Here is a 23485-nt window from a genome sequence, read left to right as displayed (position 1 = left end):
GCTGTGTTTCTTTGATTTTGTTATTAATTGGTTTATATAGTTGGCTGCTTCCATGTTAGGGGCATAGATTTTTAAATTGTTAAATCTTCTTGTTGGACAGACCTTTTGAGTATGATATAGTGTCCTTCCTCATCTCTTATTATTGTCTTTGGCTTAAAATCTAATTGATCTGATATAAGGATTGCCACCCCAGCTTTCTTTTGATTTAGCATGGTAAATTGTTTTCCACTCCTCACTTTAAATCTGGAGATGTCTTTGGGTCTAAAATGTGTTTCTTGTAGACAGCATATTGATGTATTTTGATTTTTTTATACATTCTGAAACCCAGTGTCTTTTGATTGGAACATTTAGCCATTTACATCCAGGGTAACTATTGAGAGATATGAAATCCATGCCATTGTATTGCCTGTAGGGTGACTATTACTGTATATTGTCTCTGTTCCTTTCTGGTCTACTACTTTCTCTTTGCTTAGAGGACCCCTTTAATATTTCCTGTAGAGCTGGTTTGGTGTTCACAAATTCTTTTAGTTTTTGTTTGCCCTGGAAGCTTTTTATCTCTCCTTCTATTTTCAATGACAGCCTAGCTAGATATAGTATTCTTGGCTGCATGTTTTTCTCATTTAGTGCTCTGAATATATCATGCCAGTTCTTTCTAGCCTGCCAGGTTTCTGTGGATAAGTCTGCTGCCAATCTATTATTTTTACCATTGTATGTTACAGACTTTTTGTCCCGGGCTGCTTTCAGGATTTTCTCTTTGTTGCTAAGACTTGTAAATTTTACTATTAGGTGATGGGGTGTGGACCTATTCTTGTTGATTTGGGGGGGGGCGGTCTCTACACCTCCTGGATTTTGATGCTTGTTCCCTTTGCCATACTAGGGAAATTCTCTACAATAATTCTCTCCAATATACCTTCTGCTCCCCTCTCTCTTTCCTCTTCTTCTGGAACCCCAATTATTCTAATGTCATTTCATCTTATGGTATCACTCATCTCTTGAATTCTCCCCTCATGGTCCAGTAGTTGTCTCTCTCTCTTTTGCTCAACTTCTTTATTCTCTGTCATTTGGTCTTCTATATCACTAATTCTTTCTTCTGCCTCATTTATCCTAGCAGTAAGAGCCTCCATTTTTTATTGCATCTCATTAATACCTTTTTTTATTTCAGCTTGGTTAGATTTTACTTCTTTTATTTCTCCCAAAAGGGCTTTTATTTTTCCAGACTGGGTTTCTGTAATATCTTCCATGCCTTTTTCAAGTCCAGCTAGCACCTTGAGAATCATCATTCTGAATTGTAGATCTGACATATTACCAATGTCTGTATTGATTAGGTCCCTAGCCTTTGGTACTTCCTCTTGTTCTTTTTTTTTGGGGGGGGGGGGGTTCTGCCTTGTCATTTTATCCAGATAACAATATATGAAGGAGAGAATAAAATACTAAAAGGGTGGCAAAGACCCCTGGAAAATATGTGTTAACCAAATCAGAAGAGACCCCAAATCGTGGGGGAAGATAAGGGGTAGAAAGAAGTTAAAAAAATTTTTTTTAGAAAAAAGAAAATATATATATTAGACTGGTGCATAGAACAGAGTCATCCACTTAATTTTGGAAGTACTTTGGTCTCTTAGAAGAAACTACCTCCCAAAACTTTAAAGAAAGAAAAACTTATACACCCACCCACACACACACACACAAAATAAGGGTAAACACGATGAAGGGATGGAATATGACTATAAAGATGAAAACTTAAGAAAAATTATAAGAAAGGAGTTGTTAGGAGAAGTTGGTTGGGAAGAGAAAGAAAAAGAAAGTGGAGAGAATTTGCTCAGGCTGGAGACTAGAACAAAGCCCTGTGCTAGATTTAGGGTATATTTTGATCAATTAGAAGAAGTTGTATCCCAAAATTTTTTAGAAGAAAAAACCCTATGTGTATACAAAAAATAAAGTTAGATACAATGAAAGATAAAATATGACTATAATAATGAAGGTTCAAAAACATTTTTTTTATGAAAGGTATTGTTAAGATAAACTAGTTAAAAAAACGTTAAAAGAGGAAAGAGTAAAAGTTAGAAAAAATTAGAATAAGAAAAAAATAAAATTAAAAAAATGAATTAACTTTGTAAGACTAAAAAATCATGGGGAGAAAGCCATGAATTCCATGCTTTGCTTTCTCCTCCTCTGGAATTCCACTGTTCTCCCTGATAAGTGAACTTGGTCTTGGCTGGATTTCTTGCTGATATTCTGGGGGAGGGGCCTGTTGTAGTGATTCTCAAGTGTCTTTGCCCCATGCGGAATTGCACTGCCCTTGCCAGGGGCTCGGCTAAGTAACCTGCCCGAGTTCCCTTTGGGAGCTTTTGTTCCCTGAAGGCTTTCAGTAGAGTTCTGGAGGACGGGAATGAAAATGATGGCCTCCCTATCTCTGGCCTGGAAGAATCAAGAGCTCAGGGTCCCACTCCTCAGTGTGCCCTCAGAGAGAAGCACTCAATCACTCCCACCTCCCTGGCCTCCGACAGCGCTCCCACTTCACCCAGCCTGTGACCGAGCATCTCTGTCTCTGGCACACAGCCCCGCCTGGAGTCTCCAAACCTAGCAGATCCCTGAGCTCCCAGTGGGGGTCTCCCTGGATCTTGTGGGTTCCATGCTCAAAGAGCAGAGGCCTGACTGTGCCACGGATCACAGTTTAAGGTATCCCTGAGAGCTCACTCCTCGGCTCCATCTCTGTAGCCAGCTTCCCTGCTCTCATACCTACAAGGTCTGCAACACTTAGACACCCCTGATCTTTTTGTAACCCTGTGTGGGTTCCACCCCCACTTAGCCTCTGGAGCGACGTCCCTCAGTGGAGCAGACTTTTAAAAGTCCTGATTTTGTGCTCCATTGCTCTGCCGCTTGCCGGGAGCCGGCCCCTCCCCCCGCAGTCTATCTTCCCGTCACTTTGGATTCACATCTCCACAGGTCCTACCTTTCAGAAAGTGGTCGATTTTCTGTTTCTAGAATTGCTGCTCTTCTTCTCTTTGATCTCCTGTTGGATTTGTAGGTGTTCAGAATGGTTTGATAAACTATCTAGCTGATCTCCTGCGACCTGATGTCAGCTCAGCCTGCTACCTCTCTGCCATCTTGACTCCTCTGTATTGTGACTTCTTTTTCTACACATCACCTAGAAGATTCAGCAAGTAGTATCTCGGGAACTCAGAGAACAGGCTGGGGTGGTCAGGGTGGGCCTCCTGGAGGAGCCGTCCTTTTTCTGGGCTGTTGCACCCATGCACTCATTCTGGGAGGGGTCTGCCTCTCACACCTCGATATTTGGTTTTCTGACCCATGTCACCTGACTGCATCTCTGGTCCCCTGACCATCATGGGCTCTGCCTAGGGTTTGATGTCCGTGGGGCAGGGGCTTGTATCCAAGACCTTGAGAAGGTATAGAAGGCCAGGCTGGCCTCCAGACCTGGACAGACAGTCCTGGACAGTCTTGGCCATTTCCCAGACCTGTCCAGGTCTCTCAGTTCCCATCCTGAGCCCTGAAGTCAGACCTGTGCACCAGGTCTCAGGCTTACACACCTTGTCTCTGAATCCCTGCTTGCCTGCAGGGGAGTCTTCCTGTCCCCCTTCGCAGGTGCTTTGGCAGACATAGAGAAGTCATGGAATAAGCCAGAGCTCCCAGAGCCTGCAGCTGGCTGACCTGGCCTTGGTTTCTGGCCACTCTCAGGCTCGTCGCTATGACCCGTGCACCACACCTACATCGTGAGAAAGCCTCATGACCTGCCCTCGTGTACTGACTTCTCCCTTCTTTTCTCTGGCCCTAGGTGCCCCTGGCCCTCCAGGACCAAGAGGACTCAAAGGAGACATGGGCATGAAAGGACCCATTGGCAGCAGAGGACCCAAAGGAGACCCTGGCAGCTTGGGCCCACCGGGACCCCAGGGTCCTCAGGGACAGCCTGGAGACACAGGACCTGTGGGAGAAAGGGGTCCGGTTGGCCTTCGAGGTTTCCCAGGCCTCAAAGGCTCAAAGGGAAGCTTTGGAAATGGAGGCCCAAGAGGACAGCCAGGCCCCAAGGGGGATGTGGGGCCCGCAGGGTCAGAGGGATCCCCAGGGTCTCCAGGACCCCCCGGGCCTCAGGGAAAACCAGGAATTGCTGGGAAGACAGGGTCGCCGGGCCAGCGGGGGCCCATGGGGCTTAAGGGTGAACCAGGGATACAGGGGCCCCCAGGACTCCCAGGGCCCCCAGGCCCACCAGGAAGCCAGAGCCTCTACTAAAAGCCCCAGTCCCAGACACGGCTATGCAGAATGGCAGGAAGGGTCCCAGGGCAGAGCAAGCCGCCCAGAAAGCCACACCTACAGATAGTGGTGGTAATTTGATCCCAAAGGGGCTTCCCCCCACCGGCCTGCCCCTGCACCTATGGGCTCCCCAGTACTGACTGTACCATAGAAAGCAGCCCCTCATGCACACACGCACGCACACACGCACGCACACACGTACACACACACACCTTTCTCTGCTGGCCAGGGGAGCCAACCAGGTTTCCCAGGCTGGGCAGGAGGAGAGGACGGGAGGACACATCCCCTGTCCTGTGACTGAGCCTGCCAGGGAGGTGACTACCTTGGGAAGAAGGTCTTGAACCTATTTCTGAATTGCTGACCCACTCAGTTTTCCAGCATCTTCAGAACCAACCTAGCTAGCAGTTCCCTGTGGCTCCCAGCGGTTGGGAAGACTCAGGAAAACCTTTGCAGAAGATGTAGTACAAACTCTAGGGACAAGAGGGATTTGGCCACCCAAACACTCTCCTCCTAAGCATGGGAACAGAGTCCCAGGAGCTGCCCCTGCCTTACACAGACCAGAGGGTCCCCACCTGTGCTGCTGTCCTTAGGCTCTAGGCACCATGGTCCCAGGAGTTGCACAATTTTTTCATGTCTCCAGAAAGTTCTTCCACATCATCCTTGCCCTCCTTCTCCCAGGAGCATCCCAGAAGAATGCAAGCAGGAGTCTCATCTGCATGGGAAGACTATCTAGGCCCTGGAACATTCTGCCAGAGTGGTGCCCTGCAGCTGGGACCCTGAAGAAAGGTGGGGGTGGGGGGCAGGATCAAGTGTGAAGAGGCTGGGGTCACCGGGCTGTGTGTGGGGCTGGCTCCCTTGCTCCGAGCCAGGCTGACCTGCTCCATTCCCCTCTGTGGGGCTGACGGAGATGGGCCCCCTCTGTGGTGGCTGAGGGAGATGGGCCCTCAGGGTCAACCCCGGCAGCTCTCCCCTCCTGCACCTGGCTCTCCTGCCCACAGCCGCCCTCTGATCTCCCCCAAACATGACTCAGAACAGCCAAGGCCTCTCTGCTTGAGCAGCAGGACTGGACTCGAAGACAGAAGGGCCTGAATGTCCACAGGGGACTCACTTTGACATCACCCCTCACCCCCTTCCTGTGCACAGGCACAGAAGGGAGCTCTGGGACATCCCCCCAGCCTGGTCCCGAGGCTAAACTGGTTGTCAAGCTGCCCTCCTTTGGGTTTGACAGATTCCCGCCACTCCTGGGCTGGGGGCATGGAGCTGTCTCCTCCCCGGCCCCGACTCAGACTCCAGCTCCTTCCTTCCTTCCAAAAGCCTCACAATGCCACCTCCCTTCTCGTCATAGGTGTTCAACTGGCTTGCACTCCCGCCTGCCCCCACTGCCATGTAATCCTGTCTACCTATGATATCATGAGACATAGTATTACTGACTCAGTAAAGATCTCTTTCCAGAAGGGAGGTGTCTTCTGGTCCTTTCTGCCCCCAAAGGGGCATTAATGCTTTCAGGAGCTCTGCCTCACCTGTCCTGGAAAGAGAACCAGTGGACGAGGAGGTCCCCCAGATACTCAGTGTGGAGTTTGGGTCTCCCCCTCTGCCCCTCCATCTAGAAATACTGAGTTCTACCAGGAGCTCACGGTTGTCCCGTTGGGGCCAGGGACCAAGAGGATATGGGGGAATTACCCACAATGAGTAGGAGCCCAGTGGGCTGAAATGGACCAGGCCAAAATGGGTCCTGGACATCTAAGGGATACCTTCCCGAGGCTTCCCTCTCCTGCCTCTAAGACTGGCAGATAAAAGAGAAAAGGAGGAAGAGACCAGGCTAGACCCCCAAAGGCCTGGCTTTCCAGGAACCCCAGGAAACAGAAGACAATGGGGTACCCTGAGAATCAGCCACACCTGCCCCAGGAGGCTGGAGTGTGTGAGGGGAGCTCGGCCCTCGGGGGCTGGCTTGGAAAGCACAAGTCTAAGTCCATCTAGGCTGCTACCAAAAAAAACCACAGACTGCTGACTTACAAACAACAGACATCTATTTCTCACAGTTCTGGAGGCTAAAAGTTCATGATCAAGGTACTGGCAGGCTTAGAGTCTGGTGAGGCCCTGCTTCCTGGCTCATAGCTGGTCACATGCTCACTGAGCCCTCACAGGGAAGGAAGGGGGAGGGAGCTCTCCTGAGTCATTAATTCCATTCATAAGGGCTCCACCCTCAAGACCCAGACACTTTCTAAAAGCTCCATCTCCTAATACCTCCACACTGGAGGTTAGGGTTTCAATAGATAAATTTTGGGGAGGCACAATTGTCTGTGGTAAGTAACACAATGTATTCATTTGCTAGTGAAAAACGGCCTCGTGTAAGTCCTATGCCCTGTTTTGCTTTTGTATTTTGCGTTTTTGTATTTTTGTATTTTCTCCAGAGAAACAAAACCAATAGACTATCCAGTAGTCCCCTGCTATCTGTGAAGGATATGTTCCCAGACCTGCAGTGGGTGCCTAAAACCACAGATAGTCCTAGACCCTATATATATTTTGCTTTTTTTCCCCAAATATACATACCTATGATAAAGTTTAATTTATAAATTAGGCACAGTTCAGAGGTTCACAACAATAATAAATAGAACAATTATAACAATATGCTATAATAAAATTCTAAGATTATGTGGTCTCTTTTTCTCTCTCTCAAAATATCCCATTATACTGTACTCACCCTTCTTCTTGTAGGGATGCGAGATGGTAAAATGCCCACGTGATGGAATGAAGTGAGGTGAGGGACCTAGGCGTCATGACCTAAGTGTTGGGCTACTATTGGCCGGAAGGAGGATGGTGAGCTTCTAATGCCATGATCTTCTTTCTGCAGGCTATAGACTCAGGAACATCAGTGGTGTAGTTCTAGTCTGAGTCCAAAGACCAGGGAACCAGGAGAGTCTGTAGTGTAAATTCCAGTTCAAGGCAGGGGAAGAACCACGTCCCAGCTCACACAGTCAAGCGGAGATAAAATTCTCCCTTTCTTCACCTTTTTGTTCTACTCTCTCACCCTCAACGGATGGGATGATACCAACCCGCTTTACTGAAAGTGCTCTTTACTCAATCAACTTACTTGAATGCGAATCTCCTCTGGAAACATCCTCACAAGCACACCTAGAAATAATGTTTAGCACCGAGGCCTTGTGCTGTGGGTCTCACCTCTAGGAGGGGAGGGGGGCTCACAGTGAACAGATAGCTCTCCACCTCAAGCAGCATGTGAGGCAGGCCAAGGGTGGGAGAGGACAGGGCCCTGGGGGCAAGTGTAACAGGTAAAGCTGAGTAGACCAGGGAAGGCATCACCCAGACCATGGCACAGAGATAGTGGGCCTTGAAGGAGACAGCCGAGATGATCCAGTGGTATCATTTTACAGCCTGGGTCCCCAAGAATGCCTCCGGGAAATTCCAGCCAATCACTGTCCAGGGTGGGGTTGACAGCATGGCTGGCGGTGACCATGCTCCCCAGCATAAGCCAGGGGCCCAGGGAGCTGGAGGAGTCCAAGACTGGGGGCAAGACAATGTCCTGGAATCAAAATCCCAGCTAGATCAATCAATTCCAGGAGATGAATTGGGATCCAGAATGAGAGACTACACTGCAAGGATCAAAAACCGAGCAATTCGAGAACACAGAAGCAAACACGTAAGAAAAACACACGTCCTGAACAGGTGCCACCAGCATGCTTGGCCATGTGGTTTGGAGGGTGATGGGCTGGCTGGGAAACCGGGGCTCCAAAATGGCGGATCTTCCCGCCAACCCTCTCCAAGACGGCGGACTATCCCGCCACCCTCACTGCGGCCTCCACGTCACCGTCAGGAGACTGAAACTCTCCACCCAGGAGCTTCCAAATTGGAAACTGGCCATCACGGACCACCCCCGCCCCATACCCTCCGATCACCACATACCCAGTGGGCGCAAGGCTATGCCCTACCTCAACCTGATAAAAGGACCTCGCCAACTCCCTCCAGGTGCGACTTCCCAGACTCACTATCCGCACCGCCCCCCCCCCCTTTCTGTCAGTCGCGGAATCTCGCTCGAGGGTGCTTGCAATAAAGTTAATCTCTCGGATCCATTTGCCTCGTAGCTTCTTTTCTTACCATCACCGGTGGGAGCAACTTTACAGAGGGGGGTCAGTTTGATTTACAGGCAAGGGCAAGGCAGGCACCTGGAGCCCACCTGTGCTGTCACCCAGCATCCCCTCCCCCAGGTCCACACCTGCACTTTTCCCTGGTCACGGAAGTACTCTCAACCCTAGCAAGGTCGTAAAGGAGAAGGGATTTATGATATGGGCACAGCAGGCAAAATCGGGGCTGAATCAGGCCTGAATTAGGGCAAAACCCGCCTGGCCTCAGGCTTGCTACCCATGGGAAGCTGCCAGCATCCCATGTTTCGTCTTCACTGCAGATGGTGACCTGTCTCTCTTACTTTGTCTCCCTGGCCACTGACCCCTCCCCTCTGCTCCCCTTTGTCTCCTTTCTTCTGCCAGCCTCTCCCATTTGCATAACGGACAGTTTAATTGGGCTATTGCTCTCCACCAAAGGACTTATCCTTCAAATTCTAATTCCCAGCCCTAGGAGAGCAATCGATTTGCTAATGCTGGGGTGGGGGGGAGGTGGGATGGTCAGTAATGGGGGAGGTTCTACCCAGATCCAGGGGCTAAGACTGCACAGAGAGGGAGTCATGTGGTAAAATTAGAGGCACAAGAGCCGGACGGACTCTGAGCAAAGCTGGCCATGAGCTTTGTGGTTGGCAATAACAGAATAAGAGACTCATAACGACAAAAATCAGAGCAGACACCTGTGGAGGATTTACTATGCAACAGAAGACCATTCTAAGGACTTTACATATAAGAACACATCTGATCCTCACCACAGCTTATAATGTAGCTATTATGTCTGTATGAACATTATTATTCCCACTTTACAGATGGGGAAACTGAGGTCTGGAGAGATTAACTTCCCGAAGTCACAAAGATAATGAGTTTTTAGATGTACCTCTATTGAAACTCAGCCTTGGGCGAGAAGCACAGTTTCTCTGTGCTTCTGTTCCCTTCCCCTAAAATGAGGGTTATAATTGTATCAACTGCCTGAGGTCAGTGAGGGGGTTAAGTAAGAGGATACTGTAAAAAAACAAACAAACACACAAACACACACACAAAATTCCGTTGACTAAATTTGAAAATCTAATTGGCTTAATTAAATGATTCAAGAATCAGGCAGCACCCCATCTGGCAAAGAGAGGGGCATCAAGAGGGGTTGTATCAAATGGGGAGTTTTTATAGGAAGGAGTGTGGGGCAAAAGATTATAAGCAAAAGAAAAGAAAGAATTATTTCAGGCAAAATCACCTTCCCATGGTGGGAAGGCCAAAGGATTTTACTATGCCTGTTACCTCATCTTCTGTGGGGGAAGGGAGAAGGCCCGTGTCCGCAGATGACCTCATTGGGGCTTATCAGAAAATTCCCGATTGACAGGTTGAGACTTACATTTCTAGGGGAGATTGAAACTGCAGTAGGGGGGCGCCTGAGTGGCTTAGTGGGTTAAGCCTCTGCCTTCAGCTCAGGTCATGATCTCACGGTCCTGGGATTGAGCCACAGATCAAGCCCCGCATCAGGCTCTCTGCTCAGGGGGAGCCTGCTTCCCCCTCTCTCTCTGCCTGCCTCTCTGCCTACTTGAGATCTGTCTCTGTCAAATAAAAAATTACATAAAATCTGAAAGAAAGAAAGAAAGAAAGAAAGAAAGAAAGAAAGAAAGAAAGAAAGAAAGAAAGAAGAAACGAAACGAAACTGCAGTGAGGTTAGGTATTAAGCCCAGGTTTCATGACCTGACCTGGCCCAAGCACTACCTTTTGGGATCCATGGTTTTCTTTTTAACAATGCACTTGGCGAATTGCCTAGTACATTAGTCAACTCAGACTGCCATAAAAAAGTACCACAGGCCAGGTGGCTTAACCAATACAAATTAATTTTCTCAGGGCTCTGGAGGATAGGAAGTCCAAGGGCAAGATGCCAGCTCTTCCTGGCTTGCTGTGTCCTCACCCAGTTTAGGGGTCGGGGATGGGGAGAGAGGTGTCTGGAAGGAGACAAAGAGAGTGAGAGAGAGCCCCCTTTTCCTCTTATAAGGCAACAGCCCTAACAGATTAGGGCCCCACCTTTATGGTCTCATTTAAGTCAGTTACCCCCTAGCAGCCTGTCTACAAATACGGTCACATTGGGGGTTAGGGCTTCAGCGTATGGATTTTGTGTAGACACAATCCAGTCCGTAGTATGTGGCAGTGGTGACCATGCTTTTAGCAGCCATTATCATGAGGGTCATTACACAGAGCCAGAGTCTCCGAATGGCGGTGGCACTCCCCACTGCCCTCTGCAGGCAATGGGCCAGAACTCCAGCCCCTACAAAACCCACTCTCACATTCTCTGCATCGTTAGACCTAAGAGTGAGCTGGTGCCTCATCCAGCCCAGCCTCTCTTCGTTCCGGGACAGAAAGCCAAGGCTGCGAGAGGTGAGGAGTTTGTCACCAGCTGGGACCAGAACTCAGGTCTCTTGGGTCCTGGCCCCCCAGTTCTCACCTCTCCTGTTGGGCTACAGCTCTACTTCTTGGGCCCCTTTGCTGTTGAGCACCTCCTGAGTGACCACAGGCTGGCAGAGGCCCTCTCTGGCTTTTGGGTTCTTGCTAGGAAACAAAGAGGGGCCCAGTCTTGACTCCATCAGGGAGGCTCCTAGAATGTGCCCGATTCCTCTACCCTGCAATTCTGAGTATTGTTCCTCCTGCCCTGCTTGGCTGCTTTCCTAGAACTCGCCAGGGCTAAGGCGTTAAAGTCTGAAGCCAGACTGAGAGGTAATAGCCTACGAGGTATCAGTCACCGGGTTAGAAACCTGGCCTTCGCCATCAGTTGTTTTAATCCCGGCTGGATTTCCAAAGCCTGGAAGGCCCCTGGGTTTCCTTCTAAGGGGCTTCCTGGAGGCTACAGGACTGGGATAGGTCTAAACCCCCCAGGCCTTCCCACCGTTCCTCAGTGAGAGTCACCTCACTACCCCTCCAGCTGGGGTAGGACATGGCTCTGAGCCGAGCTTCCAGACTTTCCTCTGGCTCCTCTCCCCTGGCAACGTGTGCTGTGCCAGCTTCACACACACCTGTCAAAACAGAGCCGGAGGCGAGGCGAGGTGAGCAGGGAGCTGACAAACACCGTCTGACCCTGCCATGCTTTCCAGCAGGGCTGGGCTGGGCTGGGCTGGGGAGGGCCGAGTGGGACACACAGGCAGGCCACTCCGTGTGCAGCCTCCCAGGGGATGGCTTGACCTGCAGAAGCACAGTTTGTTTGTTTGTTTCCCTTGCCATCACCTATGCAGTCCCTCTGTTTTCTCTTGAACGCTTCAAAGTGCAAGGCTCTGTTTTGATGTGGTAGGAGATGCACAAAGTTTCGTGCAGCGCTCTTAGAAAGGGCCATCACGCAGAAGGCCACCAAAGTGCAGACTGCTGGCCCCCACCCCCGCTTCAGAATCGCAGATGGGGTGGCATATGAGGGATGATGGGAAGAAATCCCCAGGGAGTTCCGATGCCCCAAATAAAATTTGAGAACCACAGGTGTGAGAGATATAGAAAGTGAACTATGGGTTTTTTTTTTTTTTAATTTATGTATAACATCTCATCTAAGTCTCACAAATCAAAAGTATTTTTCATTTTATACATCAGAAAACAAGGCTCAGAAAAGTCAAATCATTCACTCAAGGCCATGCAGACGTTATGTGGATTTGAACACAGAATTTACAGAAGCCAGCTAAAGGGAGCTACTGCTTACAGAATGGTAGGATTAGAAATTTAGCTGGGCCTGTGCTTTGCAGTTGAGAAAGCTGAGATCCGCAGAAACAGTTGTTCAAGGACCCAGCTAGCTATTGACGAAGCTGTAACAAGGCCCCAGAACTCAGGGCTGCCAGGCCTCTCTGGACCGGCTGCCTTGTCACTAAACACATCTAGGGATTAGGAAGAGCAGTGCAGGAATTAGAGATGGGTGCATGCTTTCTGCTGAGAAAGGGGGAGCCTTGCTAAGGAGGCCAGGTGCCCATCCTCAGCCAGGCCACCAGCCTCCCTATGGCCTTTTCCCTAAGCCTAAGTTGTCCAAAATGGGCACCCAACTAAATCTTCTGGGGTGAGGAAAAAACTATTAAATATTAAAATGTCTACTATTTGTGTTTCATCTATTCTAAGTCACACTGTGTTTCCATGTAATCTGATCTGACATGAAGTCAGCCAGGAAGTTTGGAATGACCAAGAATATAATCTGAAAATGAATTTATATATTCACTATCTTTAATAATAAACAGTGCTCTCAGTGCAATTATGCCTTGAGACATTAGCCAAGAATAAAACATAAAAAAGAATTTACAAATAAATATATTTACATATATTGGGACATTTTCAAAAATTCAAAAAAATTTTTCACTAAAGGGGATGTGATAAAAATATTTGAGCCCAACTGCCCTAAGTCAGCTCTGTTGCTTCTGACATTCTCCCTTGTGATAAAGCTGAGCTCTTGACTTAGAAAGAGAGAATCTCCACGTGATGATTTTGGATCTGTAGTCCGACGGTTCCTTCTTCTGAACTTCAAGAACTTCTAAATGCCCTAAACAAGGCTGATTCCTAAGTTTACAACCTGAAATTTGCTTTGTCCCCATCATCCATCATTGTCCTTATTTCAGCTTCCTAGAGCTCCTTCTACCAGACATGGAAACATTTTTAAAAATGTAACAGGTAGTGTGGAGATCCCACTGAAGTTGTTCACTCATTCAGTGAATAGTTCCTGAGCTGTAAGTAACTGCCACATATTGTACTTTGTAAAAAAAAAAAAAAAAAAAAAAGAGAGAGAGAGAAAGAAAGAAAAGAAAAAAAAAAAGAGGTGAGCTCCAGATTCATTTTAGCTTCCTGCCCAAGAACACTTTCCAAGGCACCTTACAGAGAAGTGTGGCCCAAACAGAGAGTAGTGGTCTCACTGGCTGGAAGTAGTAGAAGTCAGACAGCTGGAATTGGGTATGAAATAGGGCACTGGGCAGGTGGAAGTTGTGCACAGAGTTTCCTTGAATGGTGACTTGAATGTGTAAGGCAAAAATCACAGGGTTTATGAGCCAACTATGAACTGATTTTAGACACACAGTGACAAAGCCTTTCTCAATAAGTGATAGGAAAATAAACGGAAAAGCAGTAAGGATATAGAAAATTTGAACAATACTATCAACTAATTTGACCTAATAATAAGAGACCATTGCACCCAGCAACAGGTGAAAATCCATTCTTTTCAAAGGCAGATAAAAGATGTACCAAGACAGAGCATACTGTAGCCCATAAAACAAGTATCAACAAAGTCAAAATAATTGAAACCACTCAGAGTATATTTTCTGACCACATGGGATTAAAATAGAAATGAACACAGAAGGGTATCTAAGTCTCCAAATAAATGGAAACTAAACAATACACTTTTAATTGCCCAGGAGTCAAAGAAAAATATCACAAGAGAAATTAGAAAATATTTTGAACTTCCATGAAAATGAAAACATAATATAACAGAATTTGTGGGACATAATTAAAGCAGTGTTTTAGGGAAATCTGTATCATTAAATACTTATATTAGAAAAGAATAACGCTCTCTGGGTGCCTAGGTGACTCAATCCCTTAAATGTTCAACTCTTGATATCAGCTCAGGTCTTGATCTCAGAGTCATCATGTCAGGCCCTGTGTTGGGCTCCACACTGGGCATGGAGCCTACTTAAAAAAGGAAAAGAAAAGAAGAAAGCTCCCAATTCAGGGACCTAAACTTTGACCTTAAGAAATTAGAAAAAGAAAAGAAAATTAAGTAAACAGAAGAAAAGAGATAATAAAGATAAAAAATAAAAGAAAAAACACAAAGAAAAGTTTATAAAACAAACAAACAAAAAAACTGGTTCTTTGAGAAGATCAAGAAATGGATAAGCCTCTAGTCATATGGATCAGAACTAAGAGAAGACACAAGTTACTAATATCAGCAACAACAGTGGGGCCATCAGTACAGATCCTAAAGACATTACAATAATAATGACATATTGTGAACAATTTTAAACTAACTTAAGCCAATGATATCTTAGATGAAATAAACAAATCTCTTGAAACACCTAAACTACTACAGCTCACTCAAGGAGAAATTGATAATAATAAATGTGAACAACTTTATTAAATAAACATAATTTTAGTTAAAAAAAAAATTCCCACAAAGAAAACACTAACTCAGCCGGGCCAAATGATGAATTCTGCCAAACATTTAAAGAAAACAATAATACAAATTCTGCACAAACTCTTCTGGAAAATAGAAGAGGAGGAAACATTTGCTAACTCTTTCTATGTATCCAGCAACACCTTAATAACAAAACCTAGCGCATATTACAGGAAAAGAAAACATTTTAAGAAAAGAAAACTGCAGATCAATATCTTTAGAATATAGAAGGAAAATTTCTTAAATTTTACCAAATTGAATCCAACAATATATAAAAAGGGTAATATATCATGAATGTTTTATCTCAAGAAGACAAAGTTGTTTTGACTCTCAAAATTAAGATAATTCACCATGTTAATGGAAAATAAGCCAATATCTTTATCTCTATAGATGCAGGAAAAGCATTTGAAAAAATCCAAAATTCATTTATTTAAAACAAACAAACAAACCTCACACCATAGTATGAATCGAATGGCCCTTCCTCAATCTGATAAAAAAATATCCTAAGACAAAGAAACAAACAAACAACCTGCAGTTAACATCATACTTAATGATAAAAGATTTAATACTTTTCCTTAAGAGCCGAAAAGAGTCAAGGATATATGCTTTTCTTACTTGGAGTTAACCATGTATTGGTGATCCATGGGACTCTCTCCCTTCCCCTCTGCCCCTTCCCTTACTTGCATACACTCTCCCCCCAACCTCAAATAAATAAATAAATAAAACCTTAATAAAATAAAATGTATATAGGAATATAAATGACATAGAATAGCAAAAAAAAAAAAATTCTTGAGAAAAGAACCAATTTGAAGGACTTACATAGTCTGATTTCAGTGATTACTTGAAGATTTGGTATTCAAGAAAGTATGGTATTGGCACAAAGATGAACAAACAAATGGAACAGAACAAAATGGGAAATTAGCTCAGTATTAGTCAATTGATTTTTTTTTTACAAAGGAGCCAAAGAAATCAATGAAAGAAAGAAATATTCTTCAAAAATGATGCTGGTATAATTGGATATTCATAGGGAGAAAATATATCTTGACCCTTAACTCACACTACACATAAAAATTAATTCAAGATAAGATGAAGACCTAAATATAAATGTTAAAATTATAGCATTTCTAGAATAAAATACAGAAAAACACCTTCATCATATCTGGGTAACAAAAATTTCTCAGCTAGAACAAGAAAAGCATTAACCATCAAAGAAAACATTGATAAATTAAATTTCATAAAATTAAAATCTGCACATTAAGAGATCCAGTTAAGTAAACGATCAAGTATGTTACACATTGGGAGAAAATAATTGACAAATAATTGACAAATAAAATATATAAATATCTCTTGCAATTCAGTAATAAGTAGATAAATAACCCAGAAAAATGGGTGGTGTTTTAGCGAACATCACAAAAGACATTTGTGCGTAAAAGATGGTCAACATCATTAGTGATCAGGGAAATGGAAATTAAAACCACAATGAGATACCACCATAAACCTATAAGAATAGCTAACACTAAAAAGACTGACCAGGCCAACTCTTGGTGAGGATGTGGTGAGGATGAGACTTTCATACACTGCTGGAAGGAATACAAAATAATACAACCACTTTGGAAGATAGTTTGGTAGTTTCCTAAAAAGTTAGACATACACTTTTCATATGGTTCAGACATTCCACTCCTAGGAATTTATCCAAAAGAAATAAAACATAGGGGCACCTGGGTGGCTCAGTGAGTTAAAGCCTCTGCCTTCGGCTCAGGTCATGATCCCAGGGTCCTGGGATCGAGCTCTCTGCTCCACAGGGAGCCTGCTTCTACCCCTCTCTCTCTCTGCCTGCCTCTCTGCCTACTTGTGGTCTCTCTCTCTCTGTCAAATAAATTTTTTAAAAAATCTTTAAAAAAAAAAAAGAAATAAAACATATAAGAAAATACATTTATTCACGATAGGCAAAAAGTAAAGGAAATCCAAATGTCCATCATCAGGACAATGGATAAATAAGTTTGGTACATCCATACAATAGAATGTCACTCAGCAATGAAAAGGCAAATGTTAATGTTGGACACACAAAAAATGAGTGAATCTTAAAATAATTATGCTAAATGAAAGAAGCCATGCAAAAAAAGAGTACATATTGTATGATTCCATTTATATGAAATTTCAGAACAGGCAAAACAAATGAAAAATGATAGAAATAAGATTAGTGGTTACTGGGACAGAAGTGGGGGGACTAGAAAGGGCCAGGGAATTGTTCTATGTCTTGATTAGGGGTTGTGATTACACAGGTGTGTACATCTGTCAAAACTTGAGAAATCATACACTTAAAATGTTATTTTATTGCATATAAATTATACATCAGTAAAACTGATTATAAAAAACAACTAGGATACCATATTTTACTCACTAGAATCATTAAAGTTGAAGAGACTGAAATATCCAGCAATAGTGGAGTGTGAGTGGTAGAACTTCTTTGGACAACCAGTTTGGCAGTTTCTTGTAAAGGTAAACATGTACTTACCCTATGACTCAACACTTCCACCCCTAGGTATTTACCCAAGTGAGATAAAAACATATTCCACAAAAAGACTGGTACAAAAACATTCATAGCAGCTTTCATCATAATTGCCCCAAACTGGAACTAGCCCAAATATCCATCAACAGAGGAATGGGTAAATTGTTGTGTATGTTCATGCAATGGAAGATGAACTATTCAAAAGAAGAAAGAGAAGAAGGGGAGGAGAATGAGGTTGAAGAAGAAGAAAGAAATCAACAACCAAAAAAAAAAAAAAAAGAAATAGAAGCAACAACATAAAAAAAATACTCAAAAACACTATACTGAAGAAAAGCTACACACAAAGAGCACATATGGTATGGTTCCATTTCTATTACATTTCAGGAGAGGAAAAGCTACTTTATGATACCAGAGATCAGAACAGCTGCAGCCTCAAGGTGTGCAGGGGAAGCACAGGGTTTGATGGAGAGGCTGTAAGACAAGTTCCTGCTGTCACGGAAACGGTCTGTATTGTGAGAGCTGCGGACTTGTACAGAGAAGTACACATTTGGGGACACTCATCAAACTATACACATGAGGTGTGCATTTCACTGAAGGAAAGTAAAGTAACACTGAGTTTTTAAAAATTATTGGGAAAAAAAATAGAAATTCAATTCCAAGAGCTCATGAGTCAATTATAGGGATGTCTGGTTGGCTCAGTCTGTAGAGTTCACAGCTCTTGATCTTGAGGTCATGAATTCAAGCTTCATGTTGGGTGTTGAGGCTACTTACAAAAAAAAAAAATTATAATAAAAATTAGGTTGAAATAGACATAGAAAATATTTTAAAGCTATTTTATAATGAAATGTTTAAATCTCAGGAGTTGAGGTGTAGAGCCGAGGCAGTGTTTGAAGAGAAAATTGGTGGTCTTAAATACTTACATTAGAAAAAGAGGAAAGGCTAAAAGAAATGAGCTACATGTTCCACCTGAAAAGTCTGAGGTACACCAGAACACATATCAAAAGGAAAAAAGAAAATAATAAAGTTCTGAAATTAATGAAATGGGAAAAAGAAGTTTTGAATGGAGAGGACTGACGAAGCCAAAGTTGGTTCTTTTTTTTTTTTTTTTCTTAAAGATTTTATTTTTTTATTTTAGATAAAGAGAGAGAACACAGTGGAGCAGAAGAGGTGGGAGAAAGAACAGCGGGCTCTGGGCTCAGTGCGAGCCCCACGCAAGACTCGATCTTGCCACCCTGAGATCATGACCTGAGCCAAGTATAAGAGTCGAACATTCAACCAATTGAGACACCCAGGGGCCCCAAAAGTTGATTCTTTTAAAATACTAACACAAATGATAAACTGTAGGCAATGCTGATCAAGACACATGAGAGAAAGCATCAATAAAAGATTAAGAATAAAAAAGATGACATTAAAAGGAAATGTTATGAACATTTAGTGCCAGTCCCTTTGAAAACTTAAATGGACCAAACAAATTCACAGGAAAATGTAACTCATCAAAACTGACTCAGGAAATAGAAAACCTGAATATTCTGAAGCCATTAGAGACATTGAATCTGTGAGAAAGAAAAACCCACAAAGAAAACACCAGGTCCATGGGGAAAGATTTACAGGCAACTACTACCAAAACATTCAAAGACGATTCTAATCCAACACAAACTCTTCCAGAGAAAAGATAAAATAGGGTTATTTCATCCTATTCCATGAGGATAGAAAAGCTCGTTACCAGAATCAGAAAAGGAAATAGATCAATAGAAGCAGAAAAAAATATTTCATAAACAAGGCATCTGCTCATGGTTTTTAAGAAATCTTATCAAAGTATGGAACTTTTTTTTTAAAGATTTTTTTATTCATTCACTTGAGAAAGAGAGAGCACAAGCAGGGGGAGGGGCAGAGGGATGGGAGAAGCACGCTCTCTGCTGAGCAGGGAGCCTGATGCAGAGCTCAATTGCTGGACCCTGAGATCATGAGGCCGAGATGCTTAACTGACTGAGCCACCCAGGCTCCCCAGACTGGGAACTTTTAAACCGAAAATGTAGAATCAATTTAAAAAGTTCACAGCAAAAACCTTTTATAAAGTTGAAAAATGGAAGCTGTTCCCTTTAAGAGAACCAGACATCACATGCCTCCTGATATGATGTAATAGACAGTACACAGAACCACCTATTAAGTTGACTTGCCAAAACAAAGAAAGAAAAGAAAAGAAATTTGCCCCTAATTGTAATCAAGCCTCTAGATCTATCTTCCAGTTCACAGCAGCTCCAAAGAAAGACCTTAATGCCATCTTCATGATCATGGGTTGTCAACCCAGAATGATTCCTTTTTCAACAAATAAATGGCATGGGAAAAGTAGAATAGAGGAGATGCTGAGATTAAAAAAAACTTAAACTTAATATTCAAGGGAAAGTTTATTAAAGAAAGAGACTTAAATATATCAACAAAGTGCAATGTTTGGGCTTTGGATTTTAATTCAAACAATTCAAACAAATCGCTTTATAAAGATATATTTTGAGAAAATTATGGAAATTTGAACACAGATTTGTTATTAGACCATATTCAGAAATTATTAAGTGTCATAATGTACTGTGATTACTTAAAAAAAAAAAACCACACACACCTCCATATGGGGTTGCCTGGGTGGCTCAGTTGGTTATTAAGCATCTGCCTTCGGCTCAGGGCAGGATCCAGGGTCCCTGCGATGGAGCCCAACACTGGTCTCCCTGCTCAGCGGGGAGCCTCCCTCTCCCTCTGTTTCCTGCTTCCCCTGCTTGTGCGCTCTCTCTGTGTCAAATAAATACACAAGATCTTTTAAAACACAAAAACAAAAAAAATTCTATATGTTCAAGATACCTACCTTGAAATATTTAGAGCTGAACTGATCTGATGTCTGGGATTTGCTTTAAAATATGCTGTGAGATAAGACAAATAAAACAAGTGGTCAAACATTGATAATTGTAAAAATGGGTGTTACATGGGTACATGGTGGGTACATTATCTACTCTCTTTGTCTTTGTTGGAAACCCCCTGTAATAACAACTTAAAAGACAATAATGATGATGATGGTAACAACAATAAATGTTATTTTGAAAAAGAAAACAAAGAAGGCAAGAGGCGATCCTCCTCATTTGCCACGCTGGGGCCTCCCAGGGAGACCAGGCTGCTGGTTAAACTGTCTCCAGAACACCTCCTGGCTTTTGCTTATACCATTTCTTCCTCCTAGAATTCCCTTTTTGCTTGTCTTTCCAGATCTAAGTCCTGCCTAACTTGCACACCCAGCTCACACGCCACTATGGCAGATAGCTGTCGGAGTGACCGAACCCCCACTCCTTCTTCAATTAACAACGCCCGTCTGCCTTTTCCTTTGGATAAACACCTTTAATCACTTCATGTGGTCCAAGTAGGGTTGACCCCAGTGCCCACATTCCCTCAGAGGCAGACCAGTGACTCAGGTCTGACCAGCGGGACTACCACAGTTCTGTTCGCACTCCTTGCAGGAATGGACATGTTACCCAGGCAGAAGAGTCAGTCTCCACATTTTCACTGGAAATATTAGAAAAGAGGTGCTTTCTCTTTGCAAGGTAGACAGGTCAGAAGACTGAAAGCTTGGAGTGGTTGTGGCCATTTTCCTAAAAATGAGAGGAGATCCTGCCCAAGAAAGAAGCCACTCTAAGAAAGCAGAGACTAGGACCTGATGACAATTATAATCCCTGAACATAGCCACACCTCCTTCCCTCGATCTTTCAGTATAATCATTAATAAAATGCCCTTGCGGGCGCCTGGGTGCCTCAGTGGGTTAAGCCGCTGCCTTCGGCTCAGGTCATGATCTCAGGGTCCTGGGATTGGGTCCTACATCAGGCTCTCTGCTCAGCAGGGAGCCTGCTTCCTCCTCTCTCTCTCTGCCTGCCTCTCTGCCTACTTGTGATCTCTGTCAAATAAATAAATAAATAATCTTTAAAAAAAAAATAAATAAATAAAATGCCCTTGCGTGTGTGTGTGTGTGTATGTGTGTGTGCGTGCGCGCGTGCCCGCGTGTACATGCACATGCATTTACATATGAGAAAGAGAGAAAATGCATTCTCTTTAGGATGGAGAACAAGAGTGTCTGCTATCACCACTTGTACTCAACATTGAGCAGCAGGTCCTATAAATTTCATTAAATTAAGAAAAAGAAACAGCGTATGGTGTCTGAAGTATTTTTTGCCTTTTACTGTCTACTGATATGCTGAGTCAATATCCTTCATTTTGCCATCGGCCCCTTACCATGAATTTCATGGCCTGCCTGCCACCTGATTCTATACCCACCCGTCTGCTGGCCAGTGACCAAACCAGTCAGCCAGGAAAGATCTGAAAATCAGAGGCAGTGCCAGAAAGGAGTATGTCTTGGCAGCCTGAAAGGATCCCGGGAAAGAAGTTTGATAAGCCGGTTCTGGAAGCATCCAGGGGAGCCACAGTCTCAATGTGGGGTCTATAGGCCCCACAGTTCTATCCGAGGGGTAGACTTGGGGAACAGTTGGAGCTTTTGTTTTCTCAGATTCTAGAAAGCTGAGAGAGAAAGGGCTTTGAGCCAAGCCCAGGGTGGAAGCTCCTGAGGAATGAGGAAGTGAAACAGGAGCTGCTGGTCCAAGTGTGACTACCCTGTGGCAGTTCCAAGCTAAACCAATGCCAAGTGGGTAATGCACTGAGCCGTGGCTGGTTTATATCTCATGATCATCCCACATCACAGAGGAGGGACTCAGGTGGGTCAGGCCGGCTCCCCAAGACCCTGTCTTTGGAAACGAAAATCCTATTGTGTTTGGATGTGGGTGTTTAGGCACTGAGAAGATACTCAATTGCTCTAGAACATGGGGGAACCCTAATGTAGGGGGTGATCTTGTCCAGTCCTCTCAGGGCCCTGGCACATTGCAGAACCTGGTGGGCAGAGAGCAGGCCCAGGTGTGCTCTCTCAGCTCTGCTCAGGGTGAGCCAGATTCTGGGTGGACCCTAAGCGATCCCAGGCAACTCCCAAGATCAATTTGGGCCAGAAAATTGATTTAGGTTATTAATCACAAAAGACACATACTTCTAGAGACCTGATATCTTTATCCTTTATCCAGAGAGATGTGACCTTTCCCAATATTAGGGCACCTGAGAGAATCATCAGAAATTGTCCAAGTGCTTTGGAATTGCCAGCACTTTGCTGAGCTTGACTCCATATTATTCAAGGATGTTTACTGTCCAGTATGTAATAGCAAAAGGCTAGAAATTAACCTGAATTCCCATTCATATTAGACTAGTTAAATTATGAGACATCTATAACATAAAATTACAAGGCTGTTAAAAAAAACACAGGCTTTTAATAAGGCAGGCTGTTAATAAGGCCATCCTTTAAACTGATAAAGAATAATTTCCAAAATATATTTAAAAAGTTAAAATTTGTAAAAAGCAATGTGCAAAAGAACATGTACATTATGCTATCATTTGTGTGAAAATATAAATAGATACATAGCTGTTTTTAAGTATATCTTCATATCTTTGGAAGGATCCAAAAGGACCCTGATAATAGAAGCCTCTGGAAAGGGGAGCTCAGGAATTGGGCAAGAGAGGTAAGAGCTAGATCTGCCTTTCCCTTTATATTCTTTTGCACCTTTTGGATTTTGTGAATGTATCAAGCAATTGTTTTTATTTTAAAATATAAAAAAGTAAAGAAGCTAGGCTATCTTTCCAAAGCAAGGAATATTTACTTTTACTCCAGACTGGGAGTTTAGCAAATCATCAGTATGCATGTGGCTTTCTAGGGACCATGTATTTGAATCCCCCAGCTAAGTTTCTCTCCCTTGTCCAGCACAGCACAATCTCTGAGACTCTTACTTCCCTTTACTGTTTTTTCCCTTTTTCAAACTCTCACCCCCTTCCCTTCTTTTTGCACTTGCCATGATACCATGATTCATTTCAATGTACTTTCATAGCACGCTAACATTTCCAACTAGACCATTCATTCATTCTGATTATAAATGGTGTTGGTACCCCTTCCTGAGAGTAGGGGAGGCTGATTGCACTCACCTGGTTCCTGTCACTCCACATGCCAGTGGCTTCTGGGAAGGTTCTCTGCTGCATTAATTCTGCCTCCTGTTGATTCCTGTAAGTTTCAGTGCCACACTCACCTCATTCCTGTCACTCCACATATGAGTGGCTTCTGGGAACACTCTGTCTGCTGCATTAATCTTGCCCCCTGTGGATTCCCGTAAATTTCAGGGCTGAATGGCCTTTTGTTCCCTGAGTGTTCTATTCTTCCTGCTGACCTCATCCTCAATCCCTTATCTGAGACCTTGGACCCATTCCTTTGTGTGATTCCCTTTCTGCAGTTTTCAATTAACTTTAATCTCTGATCTCCTCAGCTCAATTCTCCTACCCTTCTCATTCTTTTATGCCTGATCACAAAACTTCCCAGATATACAGGTTTCAGATGGAGATTATAATCTTAGAAGACCC

General features: G+C 43.9%; 1 protein-coding gene and 1 long non-coding RNA gene across 8 annotated transcripts in view; one reads left to right on the top strand and one right to left on the bottom strand.

Annotated features, from left to right (window-relative positions):
* Positions 1 to 5717, top strand: part of SCARA3 (scavenger receptor class A member 3) — a 52576-nt gene extending 46859 nt beyond the window's left edge. The window contains exon 6 of the mRNA XM_059372680.1: positions 3791 to 5717. Coding sequence (XP_059228663.1) covers positions 3791 to 4242 — 452 coding nt within the window. The 3' untranslated portion in view covers positions 4243 to 5717. The remainder of the gene's footprint in view (positions 1 to 3790) is intronic.
* The window catches only part of LOC131999699 (uncharacterized), an 81637-nt gene extending 58423 nt beyond the window's left edge, over positions 1 to 23214 (bottom strand). For 5 of the 7 annotated variants that reach the window (XR_009399090.1, XR_009399087.1, XR_009399093.1 and 2 more), the window contains exons 1-2: positions 23057 to 23211; positions 19872 to 19926 (exon numbers count right to left, since the gene is read on the bottom strand). This is a non-coding gene — a long non-coding RNA (uncharacterized LOC131999699). Of the gene's footprint in view, positions 1 to 16429; positions 17784 to 19634; positions 19711 to 19871; positions 19927 to 23056 lie in introns of those variants that run through there. The other 2 variants (XR_009399091.1, XR_009399088.1) reach the window with 2 other exon arrangements.
* Positions 23215 to 23485: the final 271 nt, after the last annotated feature.

Source organism: Mustela nigripes, chromosome 1 (assembly GCF_022355385.1).
Source record: "Mustela nigripes isolate SB6536 chromosome 1, MUSNIG.SB6536, whole genome shotgun sequence".
Classification (NCBI taxonomy): domain Eukaryota; kingdom Metazoa; phylum Chordata; class Mammalia; order Carnivora; family Mustelidae; genus Mustela; species Mustela nigripes.
Note: the sequence above shows the minus strand (reverse complement) of the source record. Positions and strands in the feature narration are given on the sequence as shown.